Source organism: Phalaenopsis equestris, unplaced genomic scaffold (genome assembly GCF_001263595.1).
Source record: "Phalaenopsis equestris unplaced genomic scaffold, ASM126359v1 Scaffold000251, whole genome shotgun sequence".
Classification (NCBI taxonomy): Eukaryota; Viridiplantae; Streptophyta; class Magnoliopsida; order Asparagales; family Orchidaceae; genus Phalaenopsis; species Phalaenopsis equestris.
The window spans coordinates 2,640,993-2,657,570 of NW_018164693.1; the positions used below are offsets into that span (position 1 = coordinate 2,640,993).

The 16,578-nt window shown below is 37.6% G+C and overlaps 1 protein-coding gene across 7 annotated transcripts in view; it reads right to left on the reverse strand.

The window, feature by feature from the left end:
- Positions 1–682: 682 nt before the first annotated feature.
- Positions 683–16,578, reverse strand: part of LOC110024264 (transcription factor IIIB 60 kDa subunit) — a 69,290-nt gene continuing 53,394 nt past the window's right edge. For all 7 annotated transcript variants that reach the window (XM_020724137.1, XM_020724130.1, XM_020724131.1 and 4 more), the window contains 9 exons: positions 7,951–8,097; positions 7,776–7,874; positions 7,173–7,248; positions 6,916–7,019; positions 4,731–4,811; positions 4,505–4,651; positions 1,641–1,730; positions 1,382–1,429; positions 683–1,091 (listed from right to left, as the gene is read on the reverse strand). In XM_020724137.1, coding sequence (XP_020579796.1) covers positions 837–1,091; positions 1,382–1,429; positions 1,641–1,730; positions 4,505–4,651; positions 4,731–4,811; positions 6,916–7,019; positions 7,173–7,248; positions 7,776–7,874; positions 7,951–8,097 — 1,047 coding nt within the window. In that variant the 3' untranslated portion in view covers positions 683–836. The remainder of the gene's footprint in view (positions 1,092–1,381; positions 1,430–1,640; positions 1,731–4,504; positions 4,652–4,730; positions 4,812–6,915; positions 7,020–7,172; positions 7,249–7,775; positions 7,875–7,950; positions 8,098–16,578) is intronic.

Below are 16,578 nucleotides of genomic sequence, written 5' to 3' on the forward strand. Positions count from 1 at the left end.
TGGATAAAAATAAAATTTCCACAAATCCAAAATAGACAAAATTTGCATTAATAAAAAAATTCCTCCGAAATAATTAGATATCTCAGTACTCGGCAGTGAAGCAATGAAGAGATCAAAGCCTTGAAGAGATCAAAGCCTTCCTTTTTTTACTTTATCCCTATATCCATCACTCTATTTGCGCAAGCTTTGCATTTTTCAAATATGCAGATGACCTCAAGAAGTTAGTTATATTTGGAGTGTTTTTAAGGTGTAATTTATTTAAAAAATGGAAGATTTACATGCATACCCAAATGCATTTACATATCCAACATCTAAACTTCAATTTTTACATGCATGCTACCTTACCTACGCATGACAACGTGTATATCATTTTTGAATGGTATAAATATATAAAAAAGAAAAGTTTATATGTAAGATATGTAAATACATAGGAATTGGTGGTTATGCACCTAAATGCCCCCAAAAAAATCAAAATAATCTAAGGAAATTAAAATGAAAGGTACATAACAGGAACTCTTTCTAGTTTCATGGTGCAATTTATCTAAAAAATTACCGAAGGCATGCAGATTACAGATCTACATCCTACAATTGCAATTAAACAATATAATAATACACCACCAATTAGTTAATTAAAATTTAAAAAAAAAAAAAGCTAAACAAACTGTCAAAATGAACGTTTTTAAAAAAAAAAGCTAAACAAACTGTCAAAATGAACGCAACTTAGCAAATACAAAGATGTTAAAAATCATTTGTCAAGCTGCATAAAAAGAATAATAAATACATACATATCTGACCTGAATGGCAGTATGGTGACAAGGCTGAAGGGAAGCGCACCACTAATCATAGCCATAGTCATCATCTCCATAACCATAATTATCATCTTCGTTGTGATAATAGTTATCATTAACATCACCATAGCCATCATCTCCATCACCATAATCATAATCATAATCATGTCGGTCTTCTTCGACATTTTCCTGTGTCCCAAAGCCATCTCTACCATCTGCCGCAGCATCTTCATCAAGTCCCTTCACCTCACCATTGTCAGCTTCTCCATCACCAATCTCAGTCTGTTGTTGCTTTGCACCATCCTGCTCAGATTCCATGCAGTACAAAATTGAAATTGGTAAAAGGTTTAAAACTGGAGTAGAAAAATGTCAAGAATAGGGGATAAATCAAATGATTGTGACATCTGAGTTTAGTAAGATAAGGTAGTATACAAAGTAGTTATAGAAAGTTATATGGTATTCCAGTAAATACATAAGTTTGGAGAGGCACGCTAATAAAAGCAATAATAATTTAATGAACAATCAATCTATGGTTTAAAAAAAACAATAACAGAAGTGCTTCAAATTACTGTGAAACTGAAAGAGCAGCATACCGTGTACAGACTCTCCAGCGCCTTGTAATTAATTTTTGAACTAAAAGACTGCACCCACAACACCATTATTAACATCATAACAGTTAGAGATCGATGCATGGCGCAATCAAGCAAACTTTAAAATAAACATTAACCAAAACTAATTCATGAAAAGGATAAATAATCTTAAAAATATAAAAAAAAAAAATAAAAAAATAAATAAAAAAAAAAAAAAGAGCAACGATTTGGATTTAAGATTAAACCAACAAAGGATACGCACCTTTCGTTTTAGTAGTTGGCATGTTGCTTCAAGAGGAGATTTAGCAGGCATTGAGTTCTTTTTCTCTTCTGCTCGCTTTCGCTTCTTTTCCTGAAAGAATGATCAGTTACAAGTTGAGAAATGAAAATTTGTACTGACAAAAATACAAGAAAAAGGATCAAGTATAAGAGGTTATTCAGTGCAAGTATTTAAATTGCAGGATTTAAACTAAAATCAATGCATTTGAAATGGTTTATGGTATTTACTTAACTGTAAAATTAATCCAATAATTTACTTTTTGGTGTTTGGAGTGAAAAGTGAATCAATATATAATTTTTTTTTGGTTAAGACATATCAGAGGAGCGACAGCAGAGAGAGTGAGTTCTACAACAACAGCGTCAGCAGGGTCAAATGCTACATGCAGAGGACGCTGTGAAGCTTCTTCATGCGTGCAGGACATTTAGAATACCCTTAAATTTTACACTAAAAATGAACTTAAGGGAATTTTAAATCCTTTAAAAAATTACTTTGTATTTACTTTTTTTCTAAACATTTAAGATTTTAAAGCCCATGCATTTGATTTACCCTATATTCTCAATACTTACAAGCAAATTGCCACCATATATAAATGGGCTCATTCAAAAAAAAAACAAGAAGAAGAAGAAGCCATTATCCCACTAGGGGCCGCCTACATGAATTTTTTTTCTCCATCGTGTCCTATTGAGTGTCATATTTTCATTTATTTCTAATAAATTGTGATATTTTTTTATACAACATGCTCCGGCCTTTTTAGGTCCGTCTGCCTCTATCTTTCATAACACGAGTCAAATCTAACACATCTACTCTTATAACTGAATCATCAGATGGTCAATGCCTAACGTTAATCAAACCATCTAAGAGATGCACAAACCCTTTAACAGATTTATTCACTTCGCATTTTGTCCCTAAGTGTAAAGTCACTCATCCACTTGAGCATTCTCATCTCAATAACACTTTAGTTTTATGATTCTCTTTTATAGGCCAACATTATGTGCCATTAAACATTGCAGGTCTCACCACCATCTTATAAAATTTTCCTTCAAGCCTAAGCAGTACTTCTATCAAACATTAGTTCCAATGCATTCCTCCATTTCAACCATCCAACTTGAATTCAACTAATAGCATTATCACCATCACTTTGAACAATGGACCCAAGATATCTAAAACGTCCACTCCTTTCAATGATTTGATCACCCATTGTTACAACTCTACCACTAGATCTACTACTACTAAAATTACATTTCATGTATTCAGTTTTCTATCTACTAAAACGAAGGTCTTTAAACTCTAAAATAAACCTTCAAAATTCAAGTTTTTTGTGAGCTATTTCTCGTCTTATTCACAAGAAGGAAATCAGCAAAAGGCATACACCAAGGTACATGCTCCTGTAGATGTCCAGTAAGAGCATCCAGAGCGAAATCTAAATAATATGGGCTTAAAGTCGATCCCTGATGTAATCCAACTGAAATAGGAAAATACTTGGTCAATTATCCTTCTATTCAATCCTTCTATTCAAACACAAATAACAACTATACATATCTTTAATGACTTGAATATAATTCATATCAACGCTTTCTTTACTAGAACTCTCCAAAGAACTTCTCCTGGAACCTTATCACAAGCTTTTTCTAAATCAATAAGAATCATATATATTCTTAAGCTCTTTGTACATCTCCATCAAGCCTCTCAATAAATGTATAGCTTCCATAGTAGAATTGCCTAGCATAATTCAAAGAAGCCTTAAATCAGCACAATGTGTTTGTTATACAACAATGGTGAATAAAAGTGGATTTAACGATTGCGAATGAGATGCATACATAAATGATTAGAACAAAGTTTAAAAGTATGCAATTGTGTATTAAAGCATTTTTCGACATTTTCGTCCATGAGATTAGGCATAAACTATGAGACATTCTGAGGCCCAATCTTCAAAATCAACAAATTGTGCAAAAATAACAAGTATTGCATTAAGTTCAAAGTTCAAAGTTCAAAGTAAGAAATAACATATTTGCATCCTAAACTATTAAAATATTAAAAAAATAACATCTTAACATCCTAAAATGATTAAAAGCAATTTGCACAAAATAAGCAACAAGTTAACATCCAAAAATTTGGTGTTGGTAACTATCTGAATTAAAAAAGCAGATTAGTAAGTACTTATTTAGAAGTAAAAAATATCCAAGTTAAAGTAAGGCATTGGTATTAAAATGACAAACAAACAAAATAATGTCACTGAGGAATAGCCATTAATGTGAGAACAAGAATAGACTTAAGAGAACTTAAAAAGTTTTCTTCTTTTTTGCTTCTCATTTATTTTCCCTTTTTATATGCTTTACCTTTATGACAGGAAGAAATCATTGTCACGAGGCACACTTCATAAACATGACAAGGAATATAGGAAGTCATTTTAAAAGAATTTAGGAAGATCTACATACATACCACTCAAATCCTAGGTATTTACATATCTAACACCTAAACTTCAATTTTTACATATATGCCACCTTAACTATGCATGACAAGGTGCATTAAAAACTTAAAATGGTGATATCTTTTGTGATAGAAGAGATTTGGGTGGTATAAAATCTAAAAAGTAAAGCTTAGGTGTAAGATATATAATACATAGGAATTGGCTTGCATGTATGTAAATGCCATAAAGTTTTAACATAGCATACTGAAGATATTTAAAACAGATAGGTCAGGAAAAGATTACAGATTAAGCAGATATTTAATCAAAAAATGAAACATGACAACTAATTAAAAAAATAAGATACTTTAACTTGCAACTATAAAGAGATAATAAAAACAAGAAATTAAAGAACATGGAATGATTTCTTCTACTGAGCTACCTTTTTAGAATTTTCCAATGCTGCTGCAGTAGCTGCTGCCAGTTCTTGTGCCGAACGAAATTCTTCGGAATTATTACACATAGTAGCCACATAAGCTTTTTCAGCTGCTTCTGCAGCAGCGGCAGCAGCTTCCTTGGCTGCTTGCTCCTGTTCAAGATTAAGACTGAACTATCTTATGCATGGATTGTGTGAGTTGACAATATCATGAATCAAAAGATTACTTTACCTCAAGGTATTCTCTGTTCATTTCTTCCCATATGATCTTCTTATATTTCTTTTCCTCTTCATTGTGAAGGTAACCATCAACCTATGGTGTAAAATGACATCAGAACCTAAAAATATAATTTTAATAATACAATTTCGGACAAAATAAACGTTGTATATCCATTGAAAAATCTATAGAAAGAAAACCCTATTAAGCCGTGAAACTTTTGCATAATTTTTGCCAACTAGGACTAACACTCATTGAAACTTCCAACCTCCTTCCTTTTTGCTGCCACCACAATCATCCTTAGAATCTCTACTTCTTACTCATCAATCCGTAGATTATTATAATTATTCAATGATTAGTATTTTGTCTGCCCATCAGTCTATGGACTAAGGTAATTATTATTTCTTGATTTAGTATGTTCCCTAAAGTTCACCTAGGATCGTATAAATACTATACAAATGTTGGAACAAAAGACTCAATCAATTCTTATCATAATATCAAATCCCTAAACTTTGTCTCTTGTTTTTGTTCCATTGACACAATCTTCATCGTTACATTACCATGATCTTATACCCTTCATCATCGCATTCTCTTCCTTTCCCATAATTATTTACTACTGCAGCTTTCATTGCCGCATTCTTCTTCTTCATATTTTTCAATAACTGCAACCTTCATTGATGCATTTGCCGCAAACAGTTCCCATTTTTGTAACCTACATCGCCACATTGCCTTTTTTTTCTCTTTATACTTTTTCTCATGAATAAAACCATGGTTTTCCTAATAATACCTACACATCCTTCGTATTGGGTTCTCTCAAATTTGAGGGATGCAATCTAAATATAATTGGATAGTTACAAAACATCAATTCAACATCGCAGTTAAAGGGAAGGAACCGTCTAAAATGACCATAGTTGATTTGTAAGTTCTTAAAAAGAATTTTAATAATCAGAAAATTAGTCAATTTATAAAGCACAGAAAGACCAAAAAAACTTGTTAGAAGCACTAAAGAATATCCATAGCAATTACATTACAAAATTTTCGACTCCTATATCATTTATGACCAACTCCTCTAACAATTTTATTTTATATGCATCTTGTCTTAGCAACAAAAAAATAAGTATAACTGATGGATACTCAACCACCACGAAAGATCAAAGAAATACTAATAAAGAAATCACTCACACTCAGAAATGTCCTTCATGTATCTAAAATATTTATGTTTAACAGCATGTCAACCTTCCCAAAGAAAACTAAAGATTCCAAGAGCAAAATTATATTTTATCCTTCATATTAGCTTTCAAGAATAAGGCACGAGGAGGATGAATGAGCTTGCTAAAAAAAAAATGGATACTATCACCAAAAAAACCAATTATAAAAAAACTATATATGTCCTTCAATATCTATGATCTAAAAATTTCTTAAATACCTACCATTAGGAAGAAAACTCGACACCTTAAAACACCCATTCTTTATTGTTTTCAAAAACGTATTTTCACCGTCATTAAGAAAAAAAACTAATATATGAAAACTTTCATTATGATGTTTGTGAAATCAAAAAACATAAACATACCAATTTTCTATTGAATGACACAAAAACTCATATTCATAATGCATCTGAGGTCAATCCACACCTAATTTCACTGACACCCAATGGTTAATACCTTTCATCATTGATTGCACTGAAGTGCAAAGAATCATTTTATTAAAAGCCAAAAGTAATGTAAGCACATCTTTCCTACATCTTTTTATCAAGATAAAAAATCAAATTGAAGTTAAAATTATAAAACTCAATTGAACAATACCAAAGACTAATTTAAACATTCACTTCTAAACAAAAGGAATAACACATGAAGTACACCTTAATATATGAATAGACCCTAACAAAATAAAATCACCAAATGAAAGAAAGGCCATATCACAAGAACTCTTTTTTTTAAGAATATCCCAAAACAATGCCCAAATAATATTTGTGTGGAAGCAATTTTAACGACCGCCCACATTATAAATCTATTATCTACAAAGGTCCTTGATAGTAAGAGTTTAAATAAATTATTTTCCCATTTCAATATCACAAATAGCCTTGTTTTAAAATATTTGGAAATGTTACCATGTTTCATATAAATTCCCAAAATATTAGGCAATAGCAAATGAATGAAAATTGTTGCTAAGGAGGGCAAGCAGCTCTATAGAGACACAAAACCTCAACATCATCGATATCAGAAAAGCTTTCAGGGTCTCCAGTTCCTTCTTCATGCAAATCCTGCTCCGAGTCATTGTAAGCAAAACAATCCGCAAAATGATGTCCTGTCAGAAAAGATTAATTGTGACTAAACCATCATGCATAACTTGATGCAAGTAAAGACCTAACATATATAGCTGATAGGCTGATCATGATGATAAAAAAGAGAACTTGGATAGCACTGCATGTCCGCAGTGGATCCAAAGTAGCCCATATACCATTAAGATTCGGTCCTTGGGACGCACTTGTTGCACATCCAGTTGAATCTGCAGTGGGCTTTGATGATGAGTCAGTCTATTGCATATCCAAGAAAAAAAAAAAAAAAAAAGGTCAGAGAAAATAGTAATGGAAACTAATAAACAAAATTAGTAATAACAAAAACATTAGGTAGAAATTTTGATGAGTTGAGCCTGAAAATTATTGCGTCCATTGCCATGGTGAATTCAGTTCTAGAGCATCACATATCTCAATTTTAGTCCCTTTACCAAACAAAATTGATCTCAAATAGTCTCACAGAAATAAAATTGGGATCAGTTTTATATGTTGATATCCATCAATTTCTACGTGATAGATCATTTAAGGTTGACCCTATATGATAGAGTAAATTAGAGAAATATTATTACACTTTGGGATTAAACTGTCCACAAGTGAATAATCCAGGGGACTTAAAATTTATTTGAAATTTTGCAAAACACAATTTATCTTCTTGAGGTTATTTCAGTTCTAAAAGAAAAATAAAAGGATGGTAAAAAGGTATGATGAAAAGTCTGAAAACATGGTTATCCTATTGTTTTATAATGTACTGCATTTGCTTCAATCACCTTAGCCTCAGCTCTGGCCTTCTCCATCCTCTGCTTCTCAGCATTCTGAAAGGCTGGAGGCTCTGCACCTCCCTTAAGTCCCCCTGATATTTTAATAAACTGCATAAACATGAAAATAATACTAAAATAAAGCCCATGTAACAAATTATCGCAGAGTAATAAACCTAGAAATTACTTCATTGAAACATTGTCTGCAAAGTCCATGAGCAAAATGAGGTTCATTTGTATCCTTGTGCTCACACAGCACTTGCCCTGGTGTGGGTGACTGATATGATTGAGAGACATCATTGAGCTCATCAGCCCTGGCAATAAAATCCTCGATCTGAAAAAATAAATATACAAGAAACAAACAAGTGTGAAGAAGAATGCCTGGAAATATAATTGAAAATACAAGTATAACAAGTTCTGAAATCTATATTTATTGACCTCTAAAAGCCAATATTGGATAATTCATGATACACGGTACTTAAACTAATGTATCCGTGAACATTTTCCGAATCTTAAACATATCATGCTGCTAGTGGATAAAAGCGTGCAGAGGGATTTACGAAAACGGCACCAAGCTTGCATGTAAAGCTTCTTCAATTAATAATTATGCAAGAAAATTTACAGAATTGATAATCACTGTTAACTAGATTGTGATTAAGCGATCTTTATCAGTACAAAACTTCTAATACTATTTATTTCTCTAATATAAATTTAGCACATTTTTGTCTCAATAACCAATAAATAGATCTTCATAATTCTCAATCATCAATAAAATCATATGAAAATAATATGTTCTCAGTATCTCGCCATTCACTACTGCATTACAAAAGATCAAAACAGTCGAACTTATATAAACCAAAATGATTATATACCACAGAAGTTATTTTTCTCAAATTTATCACCTCAACAATATCTTCAATGCAGTCATAAAAATTCATCCTCCAATAAAAATGGTATGCTCCAAGAAATGCAAGGTAGGGTCTGAGGAAAAGTTGGTGTATGCACCCTTAACCAACTGATACCAGAGTTAAAGCAACCAACGACGACAATAAACAAATATCATTACTCAAGCAATTGAAGTACAAGCCAAGTTCAACATGACAACAAAACAAAGAAAAAAACAAACAAGAAACAAAACTAGCACAATCCGTGATCAGCCTAGAGAGAGTATTTGGGGACGTTGACAGTGAATTAGAGCCAGCTGGTGACAAGAAAAGGTGGCAGCCGTAAGGAGAAGGGCCGCAAGTGGTGGCGGTGTCGGTAGCAGCAACAGGTGCGGTTGGTTGCTGGACAAGACAGGGCAGTCGACTGCGGCAGCGCAGATAAGAGCAAGGAGGGTTGTCCCGGCTGCAAGACACAGCCGGAGGGGAAGGGGCAGCTTTCTAGAGGGCAGGATGGCCGGCTGGAGTGGCTGGATCGCTGCTGTTGGAAGGAGCCAGGAGGAGTGCTGGAAGGTGGCCAACCAGCAGGACAACAGCGGAAAGGGGAGTCCTGCTGGACAGCAACAAGGTAACGGCCTGCTGGAATGGTAGGCAAGCTGGAGGGCAGGTCCTGGGGGCTGGATGGCAGGTTTGGGGACGTAAAACAACATGTGGGAAGAAGAGGCAACAAATGAGAAGGCTGGACAGAAAGCAGGGATGATTGGACAGTGGCAGGAAGGGTTGGACAGCAGGCTAAGATGTTGTATGGGTGGCGGCAAAGGCCGTTGGGCAATGCTGGGAGGCTAGTGGCTGAGAAGGAGAGAGGGTTGGACAAGAAAAAGGAAGAGATACAATACCAACTCGGAGTAGGATACTGAAGAAGCACCACCACCTCCTAGAATATAGCCCTAAAACAGGGGAAACACTCCACACAAGAATTTGAACTCAAAAAAATCACCGAAAACAAAATTTTCCTAAGCAAAGCACTCCCATATATATAATAGGGATTATGACTTATGTTAGACAATGTTGTAAAATAACAAAGAAATTAAAAAGAAAGAGGATTGGAGAGAGAAGGGAAGGGGGAGTGGGGGGCGACAATTCCAGCCTCCCCGTCCAGCAGAAGGCTAGACTGGCCTCAGTTTGGCCGACCTCCTCAAGTAGCCCCACGTCAGTCTCCCGGGGTTGGGGGAGCTTTAACCCAATTCATTGAAACTTTTGGTCCCTTATCTTCAATCTTGGCTGCACTTGAATCCCACTGTTGGTTGCACTTGTGAGCGTACAACCATCTCAGTCCAATTTTTTGGGACTGCATGCCTTACATGTAATATTGAATCTTCTCGAAATAACCCACAGTTGGTTCATGCAGGCAAGCAATGAGAGTAACCTGAGCCTTCGCCCACGGCTTATTGGTCCTATATATGGAGCGAGTGTTTTAGTGAGGTCGTATCGGTCCTATATGTAGAGCGGGTGTTTTAGTTGTCTCGTCTGGTGTCAACATTAAAAATGAACCCACTGACGCCACTCTGCTGGTAAAAGCTCCTGTAATCTCGGGCTCTGCCGAGGGAAGCAGAATTATGTGCTTCCCCTTTTTGGTGAAGGAATATGTGCTTCTGAATCCATCGTGTTGAGTCCTCCGATCAAACTGCCATGGTGGTCCCAACAGAAGGTGATGGTTGTCCATAAGGACGTCACACCACACTTGGTACTGTAGTTGGCCCCGAAGAGAGAACTCTACTAAACATCATCGGCTGACGTTGATCTGATTCTCCTTCTGCGGCAACTTCAGTGAATACAACTAAGAATGTCTCTGAGTAAGAAGTCTCAACTTCCCTAACTCTGAGTTGATGCTAAATTCTTGCCTACCGGAGGATGTTGTCTGAAAAATGATTGTTGCTTGCTCTGTTTTTGTTGTCTCTTTACATTCAAGTCTACTGTCTGGACATCTTCCAACGTCCAATATTGTTGCATTTGCTCCACATTGCTAATGACAGGTTTAAGTCCACCAATATATCTGACAACTGTATGCTCTTCTGGCTCCATCAATTCGCACTTCGGCTGTAAGTGATCGAACTGGGTTGTGAACTCCTCCACTGTAAATTGTGGAATTTCATAAACATATCCTGCAATAGTGGGGTGGCAGGTACTTTTGCATTGTCTTATGCATCTTCTCCCACCTAATAATCTTCTCACCGCCTTCTTTTTTCCTCTGTCTCTGCACATTCTCCCACCATAAGGAAGCGCTCTTCTTTAGTTTAATGGTGGCTAGCTTGACCCGTCCATCTTCTGACACCTCCTTATACTCGAATATCAGTTCAATAGATTGTAGCCAATCCAAAAATTCATCTGGATCCATGTCTCCTTCAATCATGGGTAAACCCATTTCAACTTCGTAGTCTCTGTGTCCTCCAAATAACATCTACTCTCAGAAATTCTCCCTCCTCTAGGTTTCCTATGATATTATACTCTGAAACATCGTTATCAGTCTTCTTCATTACTGAAAGTTTCCCCATGGAAGGGATTCATATTGTAATTTCTTTCTCTGCTTCAACTCTCCAAATCCCAGTCGAAGGTAACCTCTTCCTATGTTAACTCTTCAAGCTTTACAAGCCTTTGTTGAAGACGGCGGAGCTCTCGCCGTATCTCTTCCAGGTAAGCTCAAGCATATTTCTCTTTGGGGGCATAATTGATTGTTTGAGATCTGCAAAAGGAAAGAAAAGACAGAATGAAAAGGAAAAGAACGAGACAAAAAAAATTTTTGACGGGCTCTAGGGAACTCTACCATAGGACTAGGGTTAGGCTAACTCTGATACCAAATGATACCGGAGTTAATGTAACACGTGACGACGATAAAGAAATATTATTACTCACGCAATTAGTACAAGCAAATTTCAGCATGACAATGGAACAAACAAGAAACAAGGCTAGCACAATTCGTGGTAGACCTCGAGAGAGTATCTAGGGATGTCGAAGGAAAATTAGGCTCGGCTGGTGACTACAAAAGGCGACAGCAGGTGGTGGAGGCGCCGGGGAGGCTAACGGGTGTGGGCGGTAGCTGTAAGAAGAAGGCCCCAAGAGGTGGCAGTATAATCAACAACAATGGGTGTGGGCGGCTTCTGGACAGGACATCCAACGACGACAGCACAGCGGGTGTGGGCGGTAGCTGTAAGAAGAAGGCCCCAAGAGGTGGCAGTATAATCAACAACAACAGGTGTGGGTGGCTTCTGGACAGGACATCCAACGACGACAGCACAGAAAAGAGCAAGGAGGGCTTTCTCGGGCTAGAAGACACAACCGGAAAGGAAGGGACAGTCAGCTAAAGAGGGTCGGTCGACTGACTAGAGGGGGGACTGCAACTTCTAGGAGAACCGAGTGGTTGCTGGGACGAGCCGGGAGGGGTGCTGGAAGGTGGTTGACGTGCAGGAAAGCAATGGAAAGGGGAGGCTTGCCAGACAACGAAAAGGCGGCGGCCTGCTCGAGTGTTAGGCAGGCTGGAGGGCAGATCTTGGGACTGGATAGCAGGTTTGGGGAGGCGAAAACAACAGTTTGGGGAGGCGGGACAACAGGTGGAAAGGGTAGACAGCAGGTGGGAAGAAGGGGCAGCAGGCGGGAAGCTTGGACAACAAGCAGGGATAACCAGACAGCGGCAAAAATGGTCGGATAACAGGCCGGGATGTTGTATGGGTGGCGGCAAGGGAGGCAGGGCAATGTTGGGAGCCTGACGGCTGAAAAGGAGGGTAGAGGGAGGGTTGGACAGGAAAAGGGAAGAAGATTTAATGCCACCTTGGAGTACAATACAAAGGAGAACCACCACCTCCTCAGATACAGCCCTAAAACAGGGGAAACACTCCACACAAGAGCCTGAACTCAGAATAATCACCAAAAACTGAATTCACTAAGTAAAACATCTCCATGTATATAATTGGGCTTAGGACTTAATTAGGAAATGTTGTAGCAATAAGAGAGAAATTAAAAAGGGAAGAAATAGAAATCGGCAATCACTTAATTAAAGCGGCGGGGCAGGCAGCAATTTTAGCCTCCCTAAGAGGGTTAGCTATTCCAGAAGAAGGCTAGAGCAGTCCCAGCTAGGCCGATTTGGCGGGCCTCCTCAAGTAGCCCTACGTCACCAACATTTTATGAAAGCTTATTTACATGACTAAAACTTGGAGCCTTTCACATAATAGAGGCAACATAAGCACCAAAGCTCCATCCAACAATAGTTATAGTCATTATAATGACAATTAATGTTCGTAATAGTAAATCTTAAAATGTTGCTTCTTCATTTATTTGACACCCTTTTATTCTTAAAAATTTCATAGAACATATCATTATTTATATTACTCTAATATACACTATAACATTCAAAATCAAAATAACTATATAACGCGGGCCCAAAGCTTTACATTTAAAGCCAACTTAACTTCTACATTGAGTTAAACAATAATTATTAATAGCTGCCTGATGTATTTCACAATTTGTAGCATGATTAAAAATTCTCTTTTAGTTAAAATCTCATGAGCGAAAGTTAGGCCTGTGATTAATTAGACTGCAGTACAAGTATAATTCACCTAAATCCAGAAGAAGTCATCTCCTTGTACGAAGATGTAGCCAAATTTTTCCTTTAATAATTTCATTCAGTTTCCATTTCAACATAATGTTATAGGCTAGTTTAGTGCTTTTAGTTTTGATTCAAATGTGTTAAGTTAAATATATTAGAACTCTGTAAAAAATTAATTCATTTACAACTTCTTTTATTATTTTACAAATTCTTACTGAAATTATTTGATATTTAACGTTCATTTAATTATCAATTGGGCCTAAACAGAGACAAACTTAGAACCACTCAAGAAGAAGCTTGCAACTCAAATTCCTACTGGATTTTGACCATAGTTAACCGACATTAAAATATAGACCATTTAAATTGATCAAGACCATCAAGACAGAAAATCTAGAGTTTTTTAATATTTAATCCGGTATCGAGCTCATGAGAAAGATAGCGTATATATGTTAATAAACTGACAAATACTACTCTTAAGATCAAAATAATATCGAGCTTGCTGTAAATATAAGCAATTTAAGGAAAACAAAGGTTGAACTAGAGACATTAGTAAGAACAAAAATCACACCATCAAGGTAAAGTGTTAGCATTATTAACAGTGCAAGTGATTATAAGGACATGTTTCTAAATCACATGACACGGACGTCTCCGCTACAGGAGTAAAAGCGGGCTTCCCACAATCTTATGACCGCACGCGTGCCCGGCTCATGAGAAGGGCAAAGAGAGAACCGAGCGGCCTCGTTTTCAATTCATTCCCAATTTTTAGCAAATTTTCTCTTTTCTCTTCACCCTTCCAAGTCATTTCCTATATACATGTGTTGTATTAGAATTTAGATTTCAATTTTTTATTGCAATTCTGTCAAGGAAATCGCCAACATCCACTGTTTTACTTTATTAGGTTGTATCCAAGGGTGAGTGGGGCTCCCGCCGTATCTCGTTCCGAGATGGTAATTATCCTCCAAGGGTCGAGTGATGCTCCGGCATGTATCTTGCTCCCGATTTGGTATTTATCTTCGACTTCCTCTCACCCTGTATCCTTCCTTTGCAGCAGCCGTTAACTTCACAGCTGCAGCCACTCTGCAAAACGACACATTGCTATCCCTTGCAGCCACCAAGCTTCCCGGCACTTCCCTCCACCTCCTCCCAGCCGTCTAGGATCCAGCCTCAACCCCTATCACCCTCCAGCTGTCCTACATCACAGCTGCAGCCCCGCAAGTCCTACAATTGCTGTTTTGCTGCTGTCCCACCATCCTGCGTGCTGCCACAACCCCACCATCCCCCACATCTTGTTGTGTACACGCTGTTCAGCCGACCTGCACCATTGCCGCAACCCTCAACCCCTTCGTTTTGATTTTTACCTCTGTCCAGTCATCCTACCTCACTATCGCCTCCCAATAACCCTTTCATTTGCTGTCTCATTGTTTCCCTGCCACCCTAGCTGCTTGCTGCCCATCTTGGACAGCTAACATTTGTTGTTCCCCTGCTGACCCAGCCCACTTACTCAGCCTTCCCACATTACCGTCACCTTTCGACCGCCAATAGTCACCAACCACCACACCTTCGATGCAACTTTAGTTGTGTTTCCCTATGTCTGTTGTTGACATTTTCCTTTCAGGATGTCATTTGTAACCCAACCTATTTGTTTTTTAATATAATATTTGTTTTCCTATTTTTGTTTGGGTTAACTCTGATATCACTTGATATCACAGTTAGCCTAACCCTAGTCCTATCCTATAGTTTCTTGCATCCACTAATACCCAATTCTATCTCCATCCAACAACGTTTCCCTTTATTGATTTACCCAAAAAATTTTCTTTCCCACCTTTTCACTCTTCAGGCCCTAAACTCTAATCATACAACTGAGGAGGCAATTGGAGAACATTGATTAGGAGTTTACATGGAAGAGATGCAGTGGGAACTCCCCTGAGTGCTACAACGGCTCGCTAATTTTGAAGAAAAAATCCAAGAAGAGGTTAACATAGAGCGTGATAGAGAGATCCGATGAAGAGAGAGAGGAGAGGAGCACCTGAATCCCTTATGTAGAGATGAGTCCAACAAAGAAGAATACATGCCATGATGCTTTGGGATACAGTAATTGAGGGAGCCGGGAGATGAAGTGTCTATAAGAAGATACAGACTCAAAAGTGAAAGTGGGCGTACTGGATTTCGAGGAGAGAATGAATATGAATGCCTTCAGATAAGAATGATTACATACCGTCAAGAAGATTTTTTACAATAAGGATGCACGAGATGATCGAAAACTGAAGCTAGTTGCTATCAGGCTGAAAAAGAGTGTGTCATTGTGGAGGGAGTACCTAAAGAGAGAGAAATAGAGAAGGGCGGAGCAAGATTACTACCTTGGAGAAGGTGAAGAAAGAGTTGCAGCGATAGTACCTACCCCCACTATCGTCAGGATCTTCTCTTGAGAATCCACTACTTGCAGCAAAAAGAGCTCTTAGTAGAATGCACAAGATAATTTATGCAGCATAAATTGAAATGTGATCTGACGGAGCTAGATGAGCGCACAAATAGCCAAGTACTCAGGAGGCCTGAAACCCGCCATTAGCAACGCGATTCAACTATAGCTTTACAGATTTTTTAGTGTCGTTCAAACCTTAACACTGAAGGTGGAGAGAAAGCAAATGAAGATTAAACACCCATCACCATTCAGACAACCAACCATAGTTGTAGATATCAATAGGAGTGCATGAAAGACAGTTGAGAAGTATGGTCAGGAGATGATAAAAACTATACAGAGTAAGAAGAAGTCAAATATGAGCTGCACCAACAATACTGTCTCGACCAGGAAATGCTTCAGATGCCATGATTTTAGACATCACTTTCAGTTGCCCGACAAGTTGAATTGTGTCCTTCATCAAGTAAGGGGTCGTGGAGAAAGTTAGCGACAAAGAGACAGCTAAAGAAAAGGGTGAGTACTAACTTCCTTCGGATAAGAAAAGGATGATTGTGATTTGGCAGGTACTAAAAATTGAGGCTACGAAGAATCAACAGTAGATTCAACACAACATATTGTTGACCTCATTCTTTTCGTGAGGTCTAGTATTCCTCGTAGGAGTTAGGATCTAGCCTTAGGGGTCTTCCTTCGACTATCTTAGAACCATAGAAGTGGGACCCGCCTCGTTTTAGTTCGACCCGCTTCCGTCCCCTTCTGGAGTTTCGCATGTGTGGTGTCAATTTCTAGCACTTAGAAGGACGAAACCAACATGAGGAAACCCAAAAGGGATTCCCTATAGGACCTTCCTGAGCCTTAGGGTGGCCTTTTGCACAATTCGCACTCCCGCGCGCACAAGCTTCGCAATTCGGAGAGTCGATATGT